General features: G+C 42.2%; 1 protein-coding gene across 1 annotated transcript in view; it reads right to left on the bottom strand.

Moving 5' to 3' along the window:
- Positions 1–1,126: 1,126 nt before the first annotated feature.
- The window catches only part of LOC135509964 (phospholipid phosphatase 4-like), a 119,750-nt gene continuing 99,499 nt past the window's right edge, over positions 1,127–21,377 (bottom strand). The window contains exons 6-7 of the mRNA XM_064930783.1: positions 9,164–9,334; positions 1,127–1,338 (exon numbers count right to left, since the gene is read on the bottom strand). Of these exons, the coding sequence (XP_064786855.1) occupies positions 1,127–1,338; positions 9,164–9,334 (383 nt within the window). The remainder of the gene's footprint in view (positions 1,339–9,163; positions 9,335–21,377) is intronic.

Here is a 21,377-nt window from a genome sequence, read left to right as displayed (position 1 = left end):
TGCCAGGTTTCGGCCAGACGTGACACTTGGCATTCAGGCCAAAGAGTTTAATGGTCTGAGAGTCTTCAGATGCCTTTAGGCAAACTCCAAGCAGGCTGTCATGTGCCTTTTACTGAGGAGTGGCTTCCGTCTGGCCACTGTACAAAAAGGCCTAATTGGTGGAGTGCTGCAGAGATCGTTGTCCTTCTGGAAGGTTCTCCCATCTCCACAGAGGAACTCTGGAGCTCTGTCAGAGTGACCATCAGGTTCTTGGTCACCTCCCTGACCAAGGCCCTTCTCCCCCGATTGCTCAGTTTGGCCGGGTGGCGAGCTCTAGGAAGAGTCTTGGTGGTTCCAAACTTCTTCCATTTAAGAATGATGGAGGACACTGTGTTCTTGGGGACCTTCCATTCTGCAGAAATGTTTTGGTACACTTGCCCAGCTCTGTGTCTCGAAACAATCCTGTTTTGGAGTTCTACGGACAATTCCTTCGACCTATGGACAGGTGTGTGACATTCCAAATCATGTCCAATCAATTGAATTTATCACAGGTGGACTCCAATCAAGTTGAATAAATATCTCAAGGATGATCAATGGAAACAGGATGCACCTGAGTTCTATTACGAGTCTCACAGCAAAGGGTCTGAATACTTATGTAAATAAGGCATTTTTGTTGATTTTTTTGCTTTGTTATTATGGGTTATTGTGTGTAGGTTGCTGAGGAATTACACTTTAAAATCCATGTTAGATTAAGGCTGTAATGTAACAAAATATGTAAAACTTCAAGTGGTCTGAATACTTTCCGAAGACACTGTACGTCCATTTTATGTTGATTTCACGCAACTGGCTCTTAATTTCCTTTTTTCACATTTGTATTGCCTTTTTGCTCCAGCAGTGTTGTCCTATATCCCTACACATACAAAGCCACTCTAAATGTAGACCAATGAAATGCTCCTGATTCAGGCAGGTAAAACAAACAAAGAGCGAGGATGGAGGAAGGCGAGAGGCTGGGAGAAAGGTTGTGAGTGGGAGAGGGGGTACAGTATTGTCCACATCTCAGTCTGTCTGAGTGAGAGGGGGTTGGATGCTCCTTGGGTGGGTGGGTGTGAGGCTAGGGGCCAGGTCTGGGTGTAGGGGTGGGCAGGAGTCATACAGGCCCCACTGTCAGCCCCTTCAGAGGCATGCTGGTGGTGTTCTCGGTGGGCAGGACCAGGGGATCGCCATGGGCAGAGACAAGGTGGGGGTTTTTGGCCAGACTGGCGTAAGGTAGATGGCAGTCCATGTGCAGGAACGGGGGGTAGTGCTGCCGGTAGCAGATGTAGGCAAAGAGCAGGCCGATCACCCCTCCAACAAAGGCATCTGGGGAATAACAATAATATATTAATAATGTACATATGCGACTTAGCGTAGGCGAGGGTTTTTCCAAAAGCATGTTACAGTATAGTGAGTGCATACATTTCTTGTATGTCTATGTGAGTGATATCCACAACAGTTAGTGCCACACTCCTACCAAATGAGTCACACAGGACATAAGACAAGTATTGCTAGATTGCACTTCAGATCTCAGAAATCTACCATAGGAAATAAATGTGGGTACTTAGTTATTTATACAGTGGATGAATCATTGATGATTTACTTAATTAATGATGTTTATATTGGAAATGTCAGCTAATTTAGATTTATCAGTTGCTCTTTTGAACGTTGGGCTGAGATCGGATGAGCTTTGGGCTGATGTCACTACTGGGCCTGGCTGAGTCTCAACATGTCCCTGGCTTGGACAGACCATCTGTCACTTTGTCACCATAGCTGAGAACAAAAATGATTTCCTAGTCATGATCAATGTAAGAAAATAAGTGCTAAATTGTAATGTGATTTGTGAACCAATAAAAACAATTGTTCACAAACAAATACATTGTAATGTTGTAGAGAGAATGAACAACTAATGCATTCGTTAGACTGGCTGAACTAGTCTCAAAAATATTTTGGAAACAATTATTTAACTATCCAACTGTAGAAAATGAAGTTAACACCATCACCATAAATTGTGTTGGAAAATAGATTGTCCACATTCCAATGTCCATTGTAGCATCCCACTTAAGAAGGCATGTCCAATGAATAATTTCAACTAGTTTATGCTAGTGCGGATTGGGACAGAGCCAGTAGTTTCGCCTGTTGATGGCAAAGTTTAATTACTGTATATAGTTGAGATGGATGACTATTAAAAGTAGGGATACTACAAACTAATGATGTGGAGGCTCTGTCACTGAGCTGGTGATTTGAAATGCATCATAATATGTGCAGAGTCATCTAAATGTTGATGGTGTTGATGCTTCAGTACGGGTCCCTTCTCCAATGCTGGAGCTGAACCCAGACATTTACAAAGGAACCAGGGGGCTACATCATCCCTTAATGGGGAAGAGTGCATGATGTTATCCACGCAGCGCTGTTCACAGAGCAGGGTAATAGGAGATTGGGCCCCTCAAGTTTAATGATCCAATCCATTGCTGCTTCCTTCTTATTTCCTGCTTTAGAATATGTACATAAAAAATGTGTAATATTCTTCCTGGGGGTGTACAGTATATGAACCGATTTGAATAAGATTTAATGTGGCAATAATGCTGTCAGTTCCGCATTAATGTAGTGCTTTGGCAGATTGTATTATACTGTAGTATTTCTGGACTAATATGCTGCAGTATTTACTGTAGTTTTTTTCAGACTGTAGAACACTGTATTATTATTGCAGAAATTACTTTAGTATTTACTATCTTTGACATAAAATGGAGGCTTTCTCCTTGAGAAAACCTACTGGAAAAATACTAAAAGGCCACTTTAGGAAGGACTTAACAAATAGTTAATCACTTGCACTCTTTTCTATAACCTGTAGGGAAGGCAATATATAATCAATACTTGTCATGTAGGTTTCTAAATTATAGGTGGCACAAATGGGGCTATGAGGGAGGGGAATGGGCAGGGTATATGCAAATTAAATACTTTCGTATTTACTATAATACATTTTTTTTAGTTTTTACAGACTGTAGTGTTTTTGCAGACATTAATGTAATATTTTCTATAGTATTCTACAGCATACTACAACATTTTATAGTAAGTACATGATCGATAAATAATCCAGTGTATAGTATAGAATTCTACGGTATACAAAAATCAAATCAAATTTTATTTGTCACATACACATGGTTAGCAGATGTTAATGCGAGTGTAGCAAAATGCTTGTGCTTCTAGTTCCGACAATGCAGTAATAACCAACAAGTAATCTAACTAACAATTCCTAAACTACTGTCTTATACACAGTGTAAGGGGATAAAGAATATGTACATGAGGATATATGAATGAGTGATGGTACAGAGCAGCATAGGCAAGATACAGTAGATGGTATCGAGTACAGTATATACATATGAGATGAGTATGTAAACAAAGTGGCATAGTTAAAGTGGCTAGTGATACATGTATTACATAAAGATGCAGTCGATGATATAGAGTACAGTATATACGTATGCATATGAGATGAATAATGTAGGGTAAGTAACATTATATAAGGTAGCATTGTTTAAAGTGGCTAGTGATATATTTACATCATTTCCCATCAATTCCCATTATTAAAGTGGCTGGAGTTGAGTCAGTGTCAGTGTGTTGGCAGCAGCCACTCAATGTTAGTGCTGGCTGTTTAACAGTCTGATGGCCTTGAGATAGAAGCTGTTTTTCAGTCTCTCTGTCCCAGCTTTGATGCACCTGTACTGACCTCGCCTTCTGGATGATAGCCGGGTGAACAGGCAGTGGCTCGGGTGGTTGATGTCCTTGATGATCTTTATGGCCTTCCTGTAACATCGGGTGGTGTAGGTGTCCTGGAGGGCAGGTAGTTTGCCCCCGGTGATGCGTTGTGCAGACCTCACTACCCTCTGGAGAGCCTTACGGTTGAGGGTGGAGCAGTTGCCGTACCAGGCGGTGATACAGCCCGCCAGGATGCTCTCGATTGTGCATCTGTAGAAGTTTGTGAGTGCTTTTGGTGACAAGCCGAATTTCTTCAGCCTCCTGAGGTTGAAGAGGCGCTGCTGCGCCTTCTTCACGATGCTGTCTGTGTGAGTGGACCAATTCAGTTTGTCTGTGATGTGTATGCCGAGGAACTTAAAACTTGCTACTCTCTCCACTACTGTTCCATCGATGTGGATAGGGGGGTGTTCCCTCTGCTGTTTCCTGAAGTCCACAATCATCTCCTTAGTTTTGTTGACGTTGAGTGTGAGGTTATTTTCCTGACACCACACTCCGAGGGCACTCACCTCCTCCCTGTAGGCCGTCTCGTCGTTGTTGGTAATCAAGCCTACCACTGTTGTGTCGTCCGCAAACTTGATGATTGAGTTGGAGGCGTGCATGGCCACGCAGTCGTGGGTGAACAGGGAGTACAGGAGAGGGCTCAGAACGCACCCTTGTGGGGCCCCAGTGTTGAGGATCAGCAGGGGGGAGATGTTGTTACCTACCCTCACCACCTGGGGGCGGCCCATCAGGAAGTCCAGTACCCAGTTGCACAGGGCGGGGTCGAGACCCAGGGTCTCGAGCTTGATGACGAGCTTGGAGGGTACTATGGTGTTCAATGCCGAGCTGTAGTCGATGAACAGCATTCTCACATAGGTATTCCTCTTGTCCAGATGGGTTAGGGCAGTGTGCAGTGTGGTTGAGATTGCATCGTCTGTGGACCTATTTGGTGGTAAGCAAATTGGAGTGGGTCTAGGGTGTCAGGTAGGGTGGAGGTGATATGGTCCTTGACTAGTCTCTCAAAGCACTTCATGATGACGGAAGTGAGTGCTACGGGGCGGTAGTCGTTTAGCTCAGTTACCTTAGCTTTCTTGGGAACAGGAACAATGGTGGCCCTCTTGAAGCATGTGGGAACAGCAGACTGGTATAGGGATTGATTGAATATGTCCGTAAACACACCAGCCAGCTGGTCTGCGCATGCTCTGAGGGCGCGGATGGGGATGCCGTCTGGGCCTGCAGCCTTGCGAGGGTTAACACGTTTAAATGTTTTACTCACCTCGGCTGCAGTGAAGGAGAGACCGCATGTTTCCGTTGCAGGCCGTGTCAATGGCACTGTATTGTCCTCAAAGCGGTCAAAAAAGTTATTTAGTCTGCCTGGGAGCAAGACATCCTGGTCCGTGACTGGGCTGGATTTCCTCCTTCCTGTAGTCCGTGATTGACTGTATACTACAGTTTACTACATAATTCTATAGTATATACTGTAGTATTCTATAGTAAACTCTAGTGTCATTTCATATGCGATCCCTCTAAAAGTAATTAGTGGTGTCTGACAGCAATGTCGCCTAACGCCTAATTTCTGCTGTCACTTTATAACTGGACATCAAATTTCTCTCTCTTTCTCCCCTCTGTGGTTATTTCTCTCACTCTCTATCAGGAAATAATTACTCAATGCTGTGTGCTTGCTTTCTGTCTCTCTCTCCATCCCTCTCTTTCTGGACATTACTGTCCATGTTGGTGGGGATTGAGGAACAGACGGCAGTTAAGACACCATAGAAAATGTGTTACCTCACTGTCATCGGCCAATGTTTTGAGATTCACACACTTATCACCTTCTTCCTTATAGAAACCTCTAATTACCCCTGTGTGTGTGTCTGGCAGGGTTTGTGTGTGCATGTGTTTGTGGGATTGTTTGTGTGAGTGTGTGAAAGAGAGAGAGACATGTTTCCCTTTTAGACCTGGAGACTCGGTGCCCTGCGTTCTACATCTTATCCACATGAGTTACACTGCTACACCCTGGTTCTGTTCCTATCTCCTGGTTGATTACTTGATGACTGTGGTTCATATATTGACATCAGTGTTGCCTCTGTGGTGATGATGCACTTGCTGTTACAAAAAGTGGAGAGTAGAGTAATAGAGTAATCTTAACAAGATAGCACCATATCTGATAAACCACCCACATAAAAAAATACTATAGTATACTATAATATAAATACTATCGTATTCATTGTAGAGTTTTTGCAGACTTCCTTGTAGTATTCACTGTAGTGTACTGTAGTTTACTGTACTATTTACTGTAACTATAGCATAAATACTGTAGTGAACGGAAACTAATATATACTGTCGTGTTTTTGTGGACTGTACAATATTGTAGTTTTTACTGTAGTGTTTTTGCAGTAAACTGTATTTACTGTAGTATTTTTTAAACATCAGTGTTGTATTTACTATAGTGCTTTTGACTTATTATCTTTGACATAAAATTGGAGGATTTCTGCTTCAAGAAACCAACTAGAGCCATACTAAAATAGCAAACTTACCCTAACCTGTAAGTCGGACTGGGGACTGAACAGATAATTTGTAAGCCGCTCTGGATAAGAGCGTCTGCTAAATGACTTAAATGTAAAAATGTAATGATAATTCAGCACTTTTGCTCTTTTTCTATAACATATACAATGTAATACTGCGTATGGTCTATACTTGGCATGTAGGTTTCTCAGTTATGGGTGGCACAAATTACGATATAATATATAGTTACTATAGTTTAAAAAGTGAAGTGTTTTTGCAGACTTTTGTGTTTTTGAGGACATTACTATAGCATTTACTACAGTGGTTTTTGCAGATAATATTGTAGTATTTACTATAGTGTTCTACGGTATACTACAACATTCTATAATAAGTTCTACACATGATCGATGGATACAACCATGTGAAGTATAGTATTCTATAGTATATCACAGTTTACTATAGTAAACAATATAATTTCTTCATGTGGGCATAATGATTTATAGATAGGGTTTTGGTTCGTAACTAAACTGACACAGGCTGACAGATGCAACGCAAACAGTTAGTCTGTATGTATCCTGACAGACCTGGGGCCTTGAGTGCTGGCATAGGTCTAAATTATGTAAAAGTACATTACCAGCCAACAGTTTGGATACCTACTCATTCCAGGGTTTTTCTTTATTTTTACTATTTTCTACATTTTAGAATAATATTGAAGACATCAAAACTATGAAATAACACATATGGAATCATGTAGTAAGCAAAAAAGTGTTAAACAAATCTAAATATATTTTAGATTATAGATTCAAGTAGTGACCCTTTGCCTTGATGACAGCTTTGCACACTCTTGGCATTCTCTCAACCAGCTCATGAGGTAGTCACCTGGAATGCATCAGTTGTGTTTTGACAAGGTAGGGCTGGTAAACAGAAGAGGCCTATTTGGTAAAATACCAAGTCCATATTATGGAAAGAACATCTCAAATAAGTAAAGAGAAATTACGATCCATTATAACTTTAAGACATGAAGGTCAGTCAATACGGAAAATGTCAAGAACTTTTAGAGTTTCTTCAAGTGCAGTCGCAAAAAACATCAAGCTCTATGATGAAACTGGCTCTCATGAGGACCGCCACAGGAATGGAAGACCCAGAGTTACCTTTGCTGCAGAGGATAAGTTTATTAGTTACCAACCTCAGAAATTGCAGCCCAAATAAATGATTCACAGGATTCAAGTAACAGACAACATCAACTGTTCAACATCAACTGTATATTTCAATGATGCCGCTCTTGCTGCGGGTGATTCCTTGATCCACCTCTACGCAGACGACACCATTCTGTATACATTTGGCCCTTCTTTGGACACTGTGTTAACAATCCTCCAAACGAGCTTCAATGCCATACAACACACCTTCCGTGGCCTCCAATTGCTCTTAAACGCTAGTAAAACAAAATGCATGCTCTTCAACAGATCGCTGCCCGCACTCGCCCACCCGACTAGCATCACTACTCTGGACGGTTCTGAATAAGAATATGTGGACAACTACAAATACCTAGGTGTCTGGCAAGGCTGTAAACCCTCCTTCCAGACATGTATTAAGCATCTCCAATCCAAAATTAAATCTAGAATCGGCTTTCTATGAAGCAAGGGCCAGCCAACGAGAGCATACAGGTTGCAGTGGTGGGTAGTATATGGGGCTTTGGTGACAAAACGGATGGCGCTGTGATAGACTGCATCCAGTTTGTTGAGTAGAGTGTTGGAGGCTATTTTATAAATAACATCGCCAAAGTAGAGGATCGGTAGGATGGTTAGTTTTACGTACATATGTTTGGCAGCATGAGTGAAGGATGCTTTGTTGCGAAATAGGAAACCGATTCTGGATTTAATTTTGGATTGGATATGTTTAATGTGAGTCTGGAAGGAAAGTTTACAGTCTAACCAGACACCTAGGTATTTGTAGTTGCCCACATATTCTAAGTTAGAAGGCGGGCAGGTGCGGGCAGCGAACGGTTGAAGAGCATGCATTTAGTTTCACTTGCATTTAAGAACAGTTGGAGGCCACGGAAGGAAAGTTGTATGGCATTGAAGCTCATCTGGAGGTTAGTTTCCACAGTGTCCAAAGAAGGGCCAGAGGTATACAGAATGGCGTCGTCTGCTTAGAGGTGGATCAAAGAATCACCAGCAGCGAGAGCAACATCATTGATGTATACAGAGAAGAGAGTCGGCCTGAGAATTGAACCCTGTGGCACCCCCATAGAGATTGCCAGAGGTCCGGACAACAGGCCCTCCGATTTGACACACTGAACTCTATCAGATGACCTAGCCTCCATCATCATCTGACGTCAACCCACTTTGAAGAATCTAAAATCTGAAGCACTTTTTTTGGTTACTACATAATTCCATTTGTTATTTCAATGTAGAAAATAGTAAAAATAAAGAAAAAATGTTGAATGAGTAGGTGTGTTCAAATGTTGGACTGATACTGTATATACCAGGAAAAACTCTGGGCCTTAGAAACCGAGTTTATGTGTATTCTAGTGATCTTATGTAAGCCTACAATTTTAAGTACATTCACATTGTGATGATAGGGATGCAATTCCCTGGTTTTCCAGAAATCCTATTGGAAGATTCCTGAATTAGTTGAAATCCAGGGAAATGGGGATAGTTAAAGTCACATGGTCAGAAAAAAACTCCTGGACCTAAATGGCATATCTGCTGGTTAATTTGGATGTGGTGTGACAGTGACAGACCTTGCCAGTGGTGTTTGTAGTCGCAGGTGCGGGACAGGGCAATCATCACAGCACTGTAGAGGGGCAGCAACATGAGGCTTTAGTCACAAACCCGGATCTGGGATGGGGAGTTTCAAGAAGTTAAAGTCACATGGTCAGAAAAAAAACTCCTGGACCTAAATGGCAGTGACAGACCTTGCCAGTGGTGTTTGTAGTCGCAGGTGCGGGACAGGGCAATCATCACAGCACTGTAGAGGGGCAGCAACATGGCACACAGACGCCAGCTGCGCCCGCGGCCCTGGTCCGTGAAGCAATGCAGCTTCCCAGCCAGGTAGAAGGAGGTGAAGCCCAAGCCAGAGAATGCAACTGAGGGATTGGGGGAGAGAGGGAGAGGGAGATGGGGAGTGCATGCAAAGAAGAGAGAGAACAAACAGCAAAAACATATTCATGATCAAGTACAAATCTTAGAACAAATCTTAGAACAAATCTTAGAACGTATTAAAGAAAGTATTAGACTACCAGAACCAACTTGATTCTCCAATTACATTGAATGACCTACCGGACAAAATACAAACCTCCAACCCAAAAAGGGCATGTAGTGTTGATAGTATCCTAAATGAAATGATGAAATATACAGACAACAAATTCCAACTGGCAAAACTTGAACTCTTTAACACCATCCTTAGCTCTGGCATCTTTCCCAATATTTGGAACCAAAGACTGACAGACCATGTATCCACCCTGCACACCCTAACTGACAAACATACAAACGAAAACAAATGCAGTCTTCTCATGCTTTGTTGATTTCAAAAAAGCTTTTGACTCAATTTGGCATGAGGGTCTGCTGCACAAATTGATGGAAAGTTGTGTTGTGGGAAAAACACTATAAAATCCATTTAAACAAACAACAAGTGTGTGGTTAAAATTGACAAAAAACACCTTTCTATCCACAGGGCCGTGGGGTGAGACAGGGATGCAGCATAAGCCCCGCCCTCTTCAAAATCTATATCAATGAATTGGCGAGAGCAAAAGAACAGTCTGCCCCACATGGTCTCACCCTACTAGAAAGTCAAATGTCTACTATTTGCTGATGATCTGGTGCTACTGTCCTCAACCAAGGAGGGCCTACAGCAGCACCTAGATCTGTTGCACAGATTATGTCAGACCTAAGCGCTAACAATAAATCTGAGCAAGACAAAAATAATGATGTTCCAAAAAAGTTGCCAGGACCACAAATACACATGTAATCTAGATTCCATTGCCCTAGAGCACACAAAAAAACAATACATACCTCAGCCTAAACATAAGGTAACTTCCAAAAAGCTGTGAACGATGTGAGAGACAAGGAAAGAAGGGCCATCAAATGCCATCAAAAATAACAGAAAATACACCAATTAGGATCTGGTGAAAAATAATTGAATCAATTAACCTAGCAAAAAAAGAAACGTCCCTTTTTCAGGACCCTGTCTTTCAAAGGTAATTCAGAAAAATCCAAATAACACCAAAAACACCAAAAGTAAGATGCCCAGGGTCCCTGCTAATCTGCGTGAACGTGCCTTCGGCATGCAGCAAGGAGTCATGAGGACAGCAGATGTGGTCAGGGCAATAAATTGCAATGTCCGTACGGTGAGATGCCTAAGACCGCGCTACAGGGAGACAGGATGGACAGCTGATCGTCCTCACAGTGGCAGACCATGTGTAACAACACCTACACAGGATCAGCACATCCAAAAATTACACCTGCGGGACAGATACAGGATGGCAACAACAACTGCCCGAGTTACACCAGGAACGCACAATCCCTCCATCACTGCTCAGACTGTCCGCAATAGGCTAAGAGAGGCTGGAATGAGGGTTTGTAGGCCTGTTGTAAGGCAGGTCCTCACCAGACATCATCGGCAACAACATCGCCTGTGGGCACAAACCCACCGTCGCTGGACCAGACAGGACTGGCAAGAGGTTCTCTTCACTGACGAGTTGCGCCATGGGTGATGGTCGGATTCGCATTTATCGTCGAAGGAATGAGCGTTACACTGAGGCCTGTACTCTGGAGCGGGATAAATTTGGAGGTGGAGGGTCCGTCATGTTCTGGGGTGGTGTGTCACAGCATCATCGGACCGAGCTTGTTGTCATTGCAGGTGTCACGACTTACGCCAAAGTCGGTCCCTCTCCTTGTTCAGGAGATGTTTGGCAGTCGACGTCACCAGTCTTCTAGCCATCGCCAAACCACCTTTCATTTTCCATTTGTTTTGTCTTGTTTTCCCATACACCTGGTATTCAATCTCATTAAGATTGGCACGTTTCCGTCTGGTTTGCGCCGGGTTTATTTTGTGGCAGCCTGTACCCTGCTTTGTGGCAGCCTGTACTTTGTACCTGTGTTTGTGTACTTTTGTGCTGCTTCACTGGTTCGTTGGGCATTTGTTTTGTGACGCTATTGCGTTCTGTGCAAATGATTGCCTCAGTAAAGTGCTTTGTCCCCTCATATTTGCTCTCCTGCGCCGGACTTCGATGCACCAGCTACACTCACCTCTTGACAGCAGGGAATCTCAACGCTGTGCTTACAGGGAAGACATCATGTGGTACCCTTCCTGCAGGCTCATCCTGACATGACCCTCCAGCATGACAATGTCACCAGCCATACTGCTCAGTCTGTGCATGATTTCCTGCAAGACAGGAATGTCAGTGTTCTGCCATGGCCAGCGACGAGCCCAGATCTCAATCCCATTGAGCATGTCTGGGACCTGTTGGATCGGAGGGTGAGGGCTAGGGCCATTCCCCCCAGAAATGTCCTGGAACTTGCAGGTGCCTTGGTGGAACTGTGGGGTAACATCTCACAGTAAGATGGTGCAGTCCATGAGGAGGAGATGCAAAACAACGCCGTCAGAGGAGAGGGTGCCAGAGCGGGCTTCTAGTGAAGCTTCGGATGCACGCACACCACCCACCGCTTCTGAGTATATTACTCGCTAATGTCCCGTTGTTAACAAAGCCGATATCCAGGATTGCAACATACTCTCTTTCAAAGAGACATGGTTTGCTGGGGACATGCTGTTGGAGTCTGTACAGTCAATGGGATTTTCAGAGCATCTCAGAGCATCTCTCTTGTAAGAAGAAGGGTGGGTGTATTTTTCATGATTAACGAATTGTGGTGTAATTGTAACAACATACAAGAACTCAAGTCCTTTTGTTCACCTGACCTGGAATTCCTCACAATCAAATGCCGACTGTAATATCTCCCAAGAGAACTCTCCTCGGTTATGATCACAGCCGCAAGCGGATACCAAGACGGCCATCAAGGAACTTCACTAGACTTTATGCAAACTTGAAATCATTGTTGTGTCTTTACTATCATTAAATTGAAGACTTAGTTTTATCAAAGACTCTCTGTAATTAGTATTCCGCGATTAGATTAATCATGTAACCGTAATTAACTAGGAAATCGGGGCACCAAGGAAAATATTCCGATTACAAAGTTATCATTTCCTAAAATAACTTTTCAGATATTTTATATCGGATCAAATAGTCTTCTGATTAATGAATTATTTACTTTACCTCACGTTAGTCTCATTCCAAACGTTGTAATTGTTGGTTATCTGCACGAACTCAGTCTTCACTATGAGTCATCAATTGTCAATTGTCTTAAATCATCAATTGTCTTTAATAACTAAGTAATTCATAGAAATGCATAAACAAACAAAGGTAAATATGGTACAAGAAATTATAGGGGAATGTGCCCTAGTGGGCTAAACCGGCATCGTGGCTTGGTAGACAAAAGCGGAGTCAGCTGAGAAGTCACTACAGAGTGATAATTATAACAATTGAAATGCTAATCCTTTGCACATGAACGCTCACTCATTCGGGAACAATTGCAATCAATATATATATATTTACGCTCAGTGTGTCGTCTTAATTGCTGGTGAAAAGTTTGTTTCTGTTGGAGAGTTTCGTCTCTCTCTCTCTCGGTGAGAGGGGACAGTTCAGAGCGACATTCATTAACTTGTTATAGAATGGATGTTTCAGCGGTTGTCGTTCTTCGCATTCAATGATCCCGAATTCCTAGCTGCAGACTAGTAATTAATATCAAAGACTTGTTCTTATTCTGTTGGTATCGATAGTCTAAGAGTTTAACCCCATGGTATTATTAAAGGATTCAGCAATGGTCTACAACCTTTGTACTCCCGTGATTGAGAGACACATGGTCTGGTGATCATTTCTCAAAGTTGGGTTTTATTCGGAATTGCAGAAAAGGGGCTGTCCCAGGATGTGGATCGTGCTGACCATAGTTCTGTTATTTTATTCTTTGTTTTAGTATGGTCAGGGCGTGAGTTGGGGTGGGCAGTCTCTGTTTGTTTTTTCTATGTTGGTTTTTGTGTTTGGCCGAGTATGGTTCTCAATCAGAGGCAGGTGTTGTTAGTTGTCTCTGATTGAGAATCATACTTAGGTAGCCTGGGTTTCATCTTTGGTTTGTGGGTGCTTCTGTCCGTGTTAGTGTTTGGGCCACACGGTACTGTTTCGTTTTTTTGTAAATTCACGTTGTCATTTATTGTTTAGTGTTCTGAGTTTTAATTAAAATCATCATGAACACTTACCACGCTGCGCTTTGGTCCGATCCTTACTCTTCCTCAGACGAAGAGGAGGAAATCCGTTACAGGATGCCTGACCCTAACTGGGCTCAGGGGCGGTCCTCTGATTTAGTTAAACTCAAAAGGGAATTGGAGTTTCCTTCATTAAACAGTCCAAAATCACATTGTAAAATTGTGTAAACAGTATCATACTCACTCATTCATTTTATACAAAAATGAGATGGAAACCTCATAACTGAGGCTATTATATAAACAGCGTTATGGTAATGTGGCCACACCGTCTCCCATGAGTTTCCCCAAGTTGTAACAAACAGACCAGTTCGTAGCTGGATTCTTCACCGATCTTTTATACTTTCTCCGGAACATGAAATTTGTTCGGACCTCAAGTTCTGTGAGGTGGAAGAAATTCCTTTTTTCTCTATGAAAATTCAAGCGGTCTGTGTGGCCATGAGGCAGGTCTTCTCGGGAATTTACGACCTCTCTCTGACTACAGCAGCCTTGTTGAAGGAACCAGGGGGTGGCAGGGAGAGGGGAATGAGCTTGCTGTACCCAAAGAGGGCAACGTCATGACAACATATATCCTGAGGCTGCATTTATTGTTGCTGGGGATTTTAACAAAGCTAATCTGAGAACAAGGCTACTTAAATTCTATCAGCATATCAATTGCAGTACACGAGCGAGTAACACACTCGACCATTACTCCTCTAACTTCCGGGATGCATACAAGGCCCTCCCTCGCCCTCCTTTTGGCAAATCTGACCTTGACTCCATCTTGTTGCTCCCCTCCTATATGCAGAAACTAAAACAGGAAGCGCCCGTGCTTAGGTCTATCCAATGCTGGTCTGACCAATCGGATTCCATGCTTCAAGATTGCTTCGATCATGTGGACTGGGATATGTTCCTGGGTAGCCTCAGACAATAACATTGTATACGCTGACTCGGTGAGCGAGTTTATAAGGACGTGTAAAGGAGATCCTGTACCCACTGTGACTATTCCCTTCCCTAACCAGAAACCGTCGATTGATGACAGCATTCGCGCAAAACTGAATGCACGTACCACCACATTTAATCATGGCAAAGTGATTGGAAACGTGACCAAATACAAACAGTGTAGTTATTCAAACAAGCAAAGCGTCAGCATAGAGACAATTTGGAGTCGCAAATCAATGGTTCAATCACGAGAGGTATGTGGCAGGATCTACTCAAACAGATTACAAAAAAAAAATCAGCCCCATCGCGAAAACATCGATGTCTTGCGCCCAGACAAATTAAACAACTTCTTTGCACGCTTTGAGGACAATAAAGTGCAACCGACACGGCCCGCTACCCAAGACTGTGGGCTCTCCTTCGCCGTGGCCGACGTGAGTTAGCTAGTGAGCCAGCCAGCTAACGTTAGCAAGCTAACAGTACATGTTAACTTGAAATGAAACCACTTTCTGTCAAAATTAGAAATGTGTAGTATCTGAAAATGTAGCTAGCTGGACTATCTTACCCGTATTTATCATGGACGGACGCCTCTCCTGCCGGATGGTTGCCCTTAGTTCGAATAGGTAATCCGTGCTTTCTCCATCTCCTTAGCTATCGTACTCGAATTCCACTAATTTCAAAACTCTGTCCTCCAGAATGTGGAGAGCACACACTTAATGTTAGCTAGCAAGCCAGCTAACTTTAGCTAGCTAACAGTACACTTTAAAACCTGTTAAAGATAGGGCTGTCTGCTGCCCCCTTTGGAGTAATTGCGTGCCCATATTAAACAGAAAAAAAATCTTTCAAAAATTGCTAATATATGCATATAAAAATATTATTGAATAGAAAACACTCTAAAGTTTCTAAAACCGTTGAAATTATGTCTGTATGTAAAGCAGAACTCTCAGGGCAGTCATTCTCCCAAACTCTCTCTTGTCATCATAAAAGTTGGCCCAACTTTGACGTCATCGCCCCCACCCTTCCCAAGCGCCTACAGACCTGGGAACAGTTTCTATGTCTTCAGCGCGATGTCTGCTTTCAATGGGGCTTCTCATTGTGAGAATAGCGCGCTCACGAGAGTTTTGGCGGCCCAAAACCTTTCGGTCACGCGAAAAAAAAGGTCACATTCATGCGCGCTCTCCTCCGGTGATCTCTCTCTTCCAAGACTGATTAAACGACGCGTGTGTTTCTGTTCGTCCTGAGAATTGTTGTGCACCTTTATAACATGCTAAAGCTTGGTTATGAACATCCACTTGACTTTTGGCTGCATTTCAACCGAAATATGCCGTGTTTGATAACCGAAAGACACAGACTTCACAACTAAACAATGTTTTTGGTGAGTATAATTCCTTCCAGGTCTTCTGATGGAAGAACAGCAAAGGTAAGGGAATATTTATGTGTTAAATTTGGGTTTCTGTGGACTCCAAGATAGAGGATAAATCATGCTAATTTCTGAGCGCCGACTCATATTATAGCCTAGTGAACAAATTCTGTAACGTTAAAAATAAATGTAACACAGCGATTGCATTTAGAAGAAGTGTATCTTTCTATATATATGTAGAACATGCATATTTAGTTAAGGTTTATGATGTGTATTGCTTGTTATCTGACGTTATCTGCCGGAGCTATCGTCATTTCTCCGGACATTTGAGTAGCATTTTTTGAACAATGCGTAATTGTAAACAGAGATTTATGGATATATATAGTATATTATTGAAAAAAACATAAATGTACTGTGTAACATGTTATATTACTGTCATCTGATGAAGATTTCAAAAGGTTAGTGATTTATTTTTCTTTTAATCCTGCGTTTGTTGATTGCATATTTTGTTCAACTTGGCTATGCAAATTAGCTGTGTCTTCGGTGGTGGTTTGACATAAATATGTGCTATGTTTTCGCCGTAAAACATTTTAGAAATCTGACTTGCTGGGTAGATAAACAAGGTGTTTATCTTTCATTTAAGCTATTGGACTTGTTAATGTGTGGAGGTTAAATATTTTTAAGAATATTTTTTAGGTTCCATGCGCCACATTCCAGCTGAGGGTGTTAGGGAAAGTTCCCAAATGGGGATCAACATCCACAACAGGTTTAACTTGACATTAGGCTAATGCAGTTATTACTACGCGATACATAATAAAAGCTGTGTTAGCCAGAATTACGTAGACATACTGATTAGCTGAAATGGACAGCAGCATGTTTTATAGTAGACCAATCCAAACTCATCTCTTGGCATGTCCAGCCCACTCATTATCTCAGCCTAGCGGGAAGGTTCCTGCCTTTTTCTGTGGGTAAGCCAACTAGGCTTGTAATTTAACAATTGTATTTGTATTTACAGAATGCATACAGGTTTGTTATTAAGGCACATTAAAATTCAAGTTCGAGAAGGCATTTAGATTGTTTTTTAAAAGTTTATGTTCAAACGGCTCTTCTGTGAAGTAGTGACCTGCGACATACACCTAGTTTTATGAAACGGGTCACATACAGTGGTTTGTCCTTGAAAAGTTGCACCATACTGCGGCGCAACTTGGATGGTGCATTGAAAAATGAGCCAGAACGACAACATCGCATCAAATGGTCACATGAGTTTTGCTCGCGCAACAGAATTGCATAGGTATTGCTTTTCCCTCTCCTACTGTGAAAGACATTTGCGGTTGATATATTATCGATTATATATTTTAAAAACAACCTGAGGATTGATTATTCTTCTATAGCACATTATTTAAGTGGGAACCACTGGTACCATTAATGCTAGTTAGTGCTAGTTTGACCACCAAAGGCCATCTTTAAAAAGCATTTGATAGCCTTCCATAATGGCTGTAGTAGAGAATGCAGTCAAGCGGGAGAACGGGGTTAATTTCCCCGACAGGGAGGAAGGAGAGTGCTGTCCTTGTAAATAAGAATTTGTTCTTAACAGATTCCATGTGTGTTATTTCATAGTTGTTATGTCTTCACTATTATTCTACAATGTAGACAATTTGTAAAAAAAAATAAGGAAAAAACCCTGGAATGAGAAGGTGTGTCCAAACTTTTGACTGGTACTTGCTTAATTGATTTGATTAATGTTATGATGTTTCTATTCCAAGAAAAATGAAAAACCCTCTGGGTTTCCATTAGGATGGAACGGAAAATATGGTGCTGTACAACGTGGCGGTCGGAAATACTGTACTGGGCTATTTAGCTGAAGAATCCCGTGTCGTGCGGGCACGGGGCAGACCGGGGTTCAATTCCCCGACAGAGAGGAAGGAGTAGAGTGTCCTTGTAAATAAGAATTGGTTCTTAACTTGACGCTACCCATCCCTTAACTTTTATGGCTGCAGGGGCAGTATTGAGAAGCTTGGATGAAAAGGTGCCCATTGTAAATGGCCAGCTCCTCAGTCTCAGTTGCTAATATATGCATATTATTATTATTATTATTGGATATAAAACACTCTAAAGTTTCCAAAACTGTCAAAATATTGTCTGAGTATAACAGAACTGATATTGCAGGTGAAACCCTGAAGAAAATCAAAACTCCATGTTCCATAGCCTCCCTTTGCTGGATTTAAAGGGATATCAACCAGATTCCTTTTCCTATCACTTCCTCAAGGCGTCAACAGTCTTCAGACATAGTTTCAGGCTTTTATTTTGAAAAATGAGCCAGAACGATAACATCGCGTCAAGCGGTCACATGAGTTTTGTTCGCGCAACAGAATTTGGATAGGTATTGTCACGCCTTGGTCTTAGTATTTTGTGTTTTAGTTAATTAGTTGGTCAGGCCAGGGTGTGACATGGGTTTATTGTTTGTTGTAATTCTTAGTGGGGTTTTTTAGTTATTGGGATTGTAGCTGATTAGGGGTGTATGTTACATAGGTTTGGCTGCCTGAGGCGGTTTGCAATCAGAGTCAGGTGATTCTCGTTGTCTCTGATTGGGAACCGTATTTAGGTAGCCTGGGTTTCACTTTGTATTTCGTGGGTGATTGTTCCTGTCTCTGTGTTAGTGTTCACCAGACAGGCTGTATAGGTTTTTCACATTCCGTTTGTTGTTTTTGTTTTTTCATGTATCGTCGTTTGTTCTATTAATAAACATGAGTAACCAACACGCTGCATTTCGGTCCGACTCTCTTTTGACAAACGAAGAACGTCGTTACAGGTATTGCTTTTCCCTCTCTTATTGTGAAAGACATTTGCGGTTGATATATAATTAATTATATATTTTAAAACAACCTGAGGATTGATTATAATGCGTTTGACATGTTTCTATGGACATTTTGGAAAATATTAGGAATTTTCGTCCGCATTGTCATGACCTCTCTTTCCTGTGGATTTCTGAACATAAGGCGACAAACAAACGGAGGTATTTTGGATATACAAAAAAAAAGCCTGAGAATGTGGCGCTATGTTATTCAGCGGTTGCTGATGACAATTCTCCCCCTTAACTTGTTATGACTGCAATCCTGATATCGGGATAAGTATCATCAAAAATCCATGTAATATAGCCTACACCATCACAATAAATCAATGATTTATTTTAGACAGGTCTAAAGAAATATGATATGAAGAAAATGTACTGTAGTATATTTCAGAAGAACAGAATAGCATACTCTGTGTTGTCCTTATGTTAGGCCCTAATCTGTGTGAGAACAGAAATTACAAGGTTATGTTATAATACTGTTATTGCATAAAATGGTTGTTTCATGCAACAGATTTTGTTGTTGTTGAACATTCTCATCTGTGTGTGTGGACTCTGGGAAATGTTACACTGACAGTAGATTTACGATGGAATGGTGATAAGACAACATTCCATTCCATGATTGGTGTCTGTGTCTCTGTCTGTTGGTAACAGGGAGAACCAATCTCCAGTTTCTTTAAAGAAAGGATTTTGTATTCGAGGTTGTATTAGTATTTTTGTATAAGCAAGCAGTAAATGAACAAGAGACAGATATTTGGCGCCATGTAAATCTTGATGTCTGTTGCATGAGGGCAAAATATACCTTGTATAAATTCTCTCATCTGTGATTTGTCATGAAGGAGGATGTTGCTTAGACCTGTTGGTTGGGCTCTCAAAGAATCATCTATGAGGTCTTGTTGGCAAGCTCCATTACTGCAGTAATTAAATAATAAAGTTGACTTGTTTTGAAGAAACCTAAAAGTTTCTCCTTAGATTAGAATAATTCCACAACATCTGGCTATACCATATGGCTGTAGGCTACACTAGTTCTTTTAGCAGACAAGATTTGCTTAGATTTCCTTAGCATTATTTTATAGTATGAAGAATACATTTGAACATGGCTAAATAAATTAGAAAATATATTTTCTCCAAACGATTTGAGGGAGTGAGCATATATAATAAAATAAAGATAGTAGGCAAAGCCTATAGAAAGCTGATGGGATCCTCCTCTTTTTAAGAGGCCATCATTCTGATCGTGGACTTCAGGAAACAGCAGAATGAGCACCCCCTATCCACATCAACGGGATAGTAGTGGAGAAGGTGGGAAGTTTTTTAAGTAACTCGACGTACACACGGACAAACTGAAATGGTCCACCCACACAGACAGCATGATGAAAAAGAAGGCTGATGTAAAAAGGGCTTTATAAATACATTTGATTGATTGATTGATTGTTATGATCATATTATGCATGTGTACGCATGTTATGTTTGTGGGAGTATGTTGGGGTGTCAGTGTAAGTATGTGTGTGTGTGTGCAGAGTCCAGTGTGTGTGCATAGAGCCAGTGCAAGAGTGTTAGTGCAGGTTGTCCGGGTAGCCCTTTGATTAGCTATTTAGCAGTTTTGCTTAGCAGTCTTATGGCTTGGGGGTAGAGGCTGTTGAGGTTGCTGTTGGTTCTAGACTTGGTGCATTTGTACCACTTGCGTAGCAGGGAAAGCAGTCTGTGGCTTGGGTGGCTGGAGTCTTTGCGCACCTTCCTCTGACACCGCCTGATATGGAGATACTGGATGGCAGGGCGCATTCTCAAACACCCTCTAAACGCCTAGCGGTCCGGTGCCTTGCATTTGCCGTACCAGGCGGTGATGCAGCCAGTCAATATGCCCTCAATTGTGTAGCCGTAGACCTTTTTGAGAGCCCATGCCAAATATTTTCAGCCACCTAAGGGGCTGCTCCACTACAACCCCATCAATGTGGAAGGGGGGCGTGTTCGCCCCTTCGATCAGCTGTTTTGTCTTGCTGACATTGAGGGAGAGGTTGTTGTCCTGGCACCACACTGCCAGGTCTCTGGCCTCCTGCCTATAGGCTTCCTCCTACCAACGTTCTTTCATCATGAAACCTGATGATGGTGTTGGAGTCGTGCACGACTACGCAGTCATTGGTGAACAGGGAGTACAGGAAGTGACTAAGCATAAACCCCTGAGGACCCCCCGTGTTGATGGTCAATGTGGCAGATGTGTTGTTGCCTACCCTCACCGACTGAGGGCAGCCCGTCAGGAAGTCCAGGATCCAGATGCAGAGGGAGGTGTTAAGTCCCAGCGTCCTGAGCTTGGTGATGAGTTTGGAGGGGACTATGGTGTTGAATGCTGAGCTGTAGTCAATGAATAGCATTCTTACATAGGTATTACTTTTGTCCAGGCGGCTGAGGGCAGTGTGGAGTGCAATGGAGTGCAATCATCTGTGGATCTGTTGGGGCGGTATGCAAATTGGAGTGGGCCTAAGGTTTCTGGGATGATGGAGTTGATGTGAGCAATAACCAGCCTTTCCAGGTACTTCATGGCTACAGACGTGAGTGCTACGGGTGTAGTCATTTAGGAAGGTTACCTTCGTGTTCTTGGGCTCAGAGACTATGGTGGTCTGCTTAAAACATGTTGATATTACAGACTCAGACAGGGAGAGGTTGAAAATGTCAGTGAAGGCACTTGTCAGTTGGTCAGCG

Source organism: Oncorhynchus masou, chromosome 23, assembly GCF_036934945.1.
Source record: "Oncorhynchus masou masou isolate Uvic2021 chromosome 23, UVic_Omas_1.1, whole genome shotgun sequence".
NCBI lineage: Eukaryota > Metazoa > Chordata > Actinopteri > Salmoniformes > Salmonidae > Oncorhynchus > Oncorhynchus masou.
This window is presented reverse-complemented; position numbering and strand designations above follow the sequence as displayed.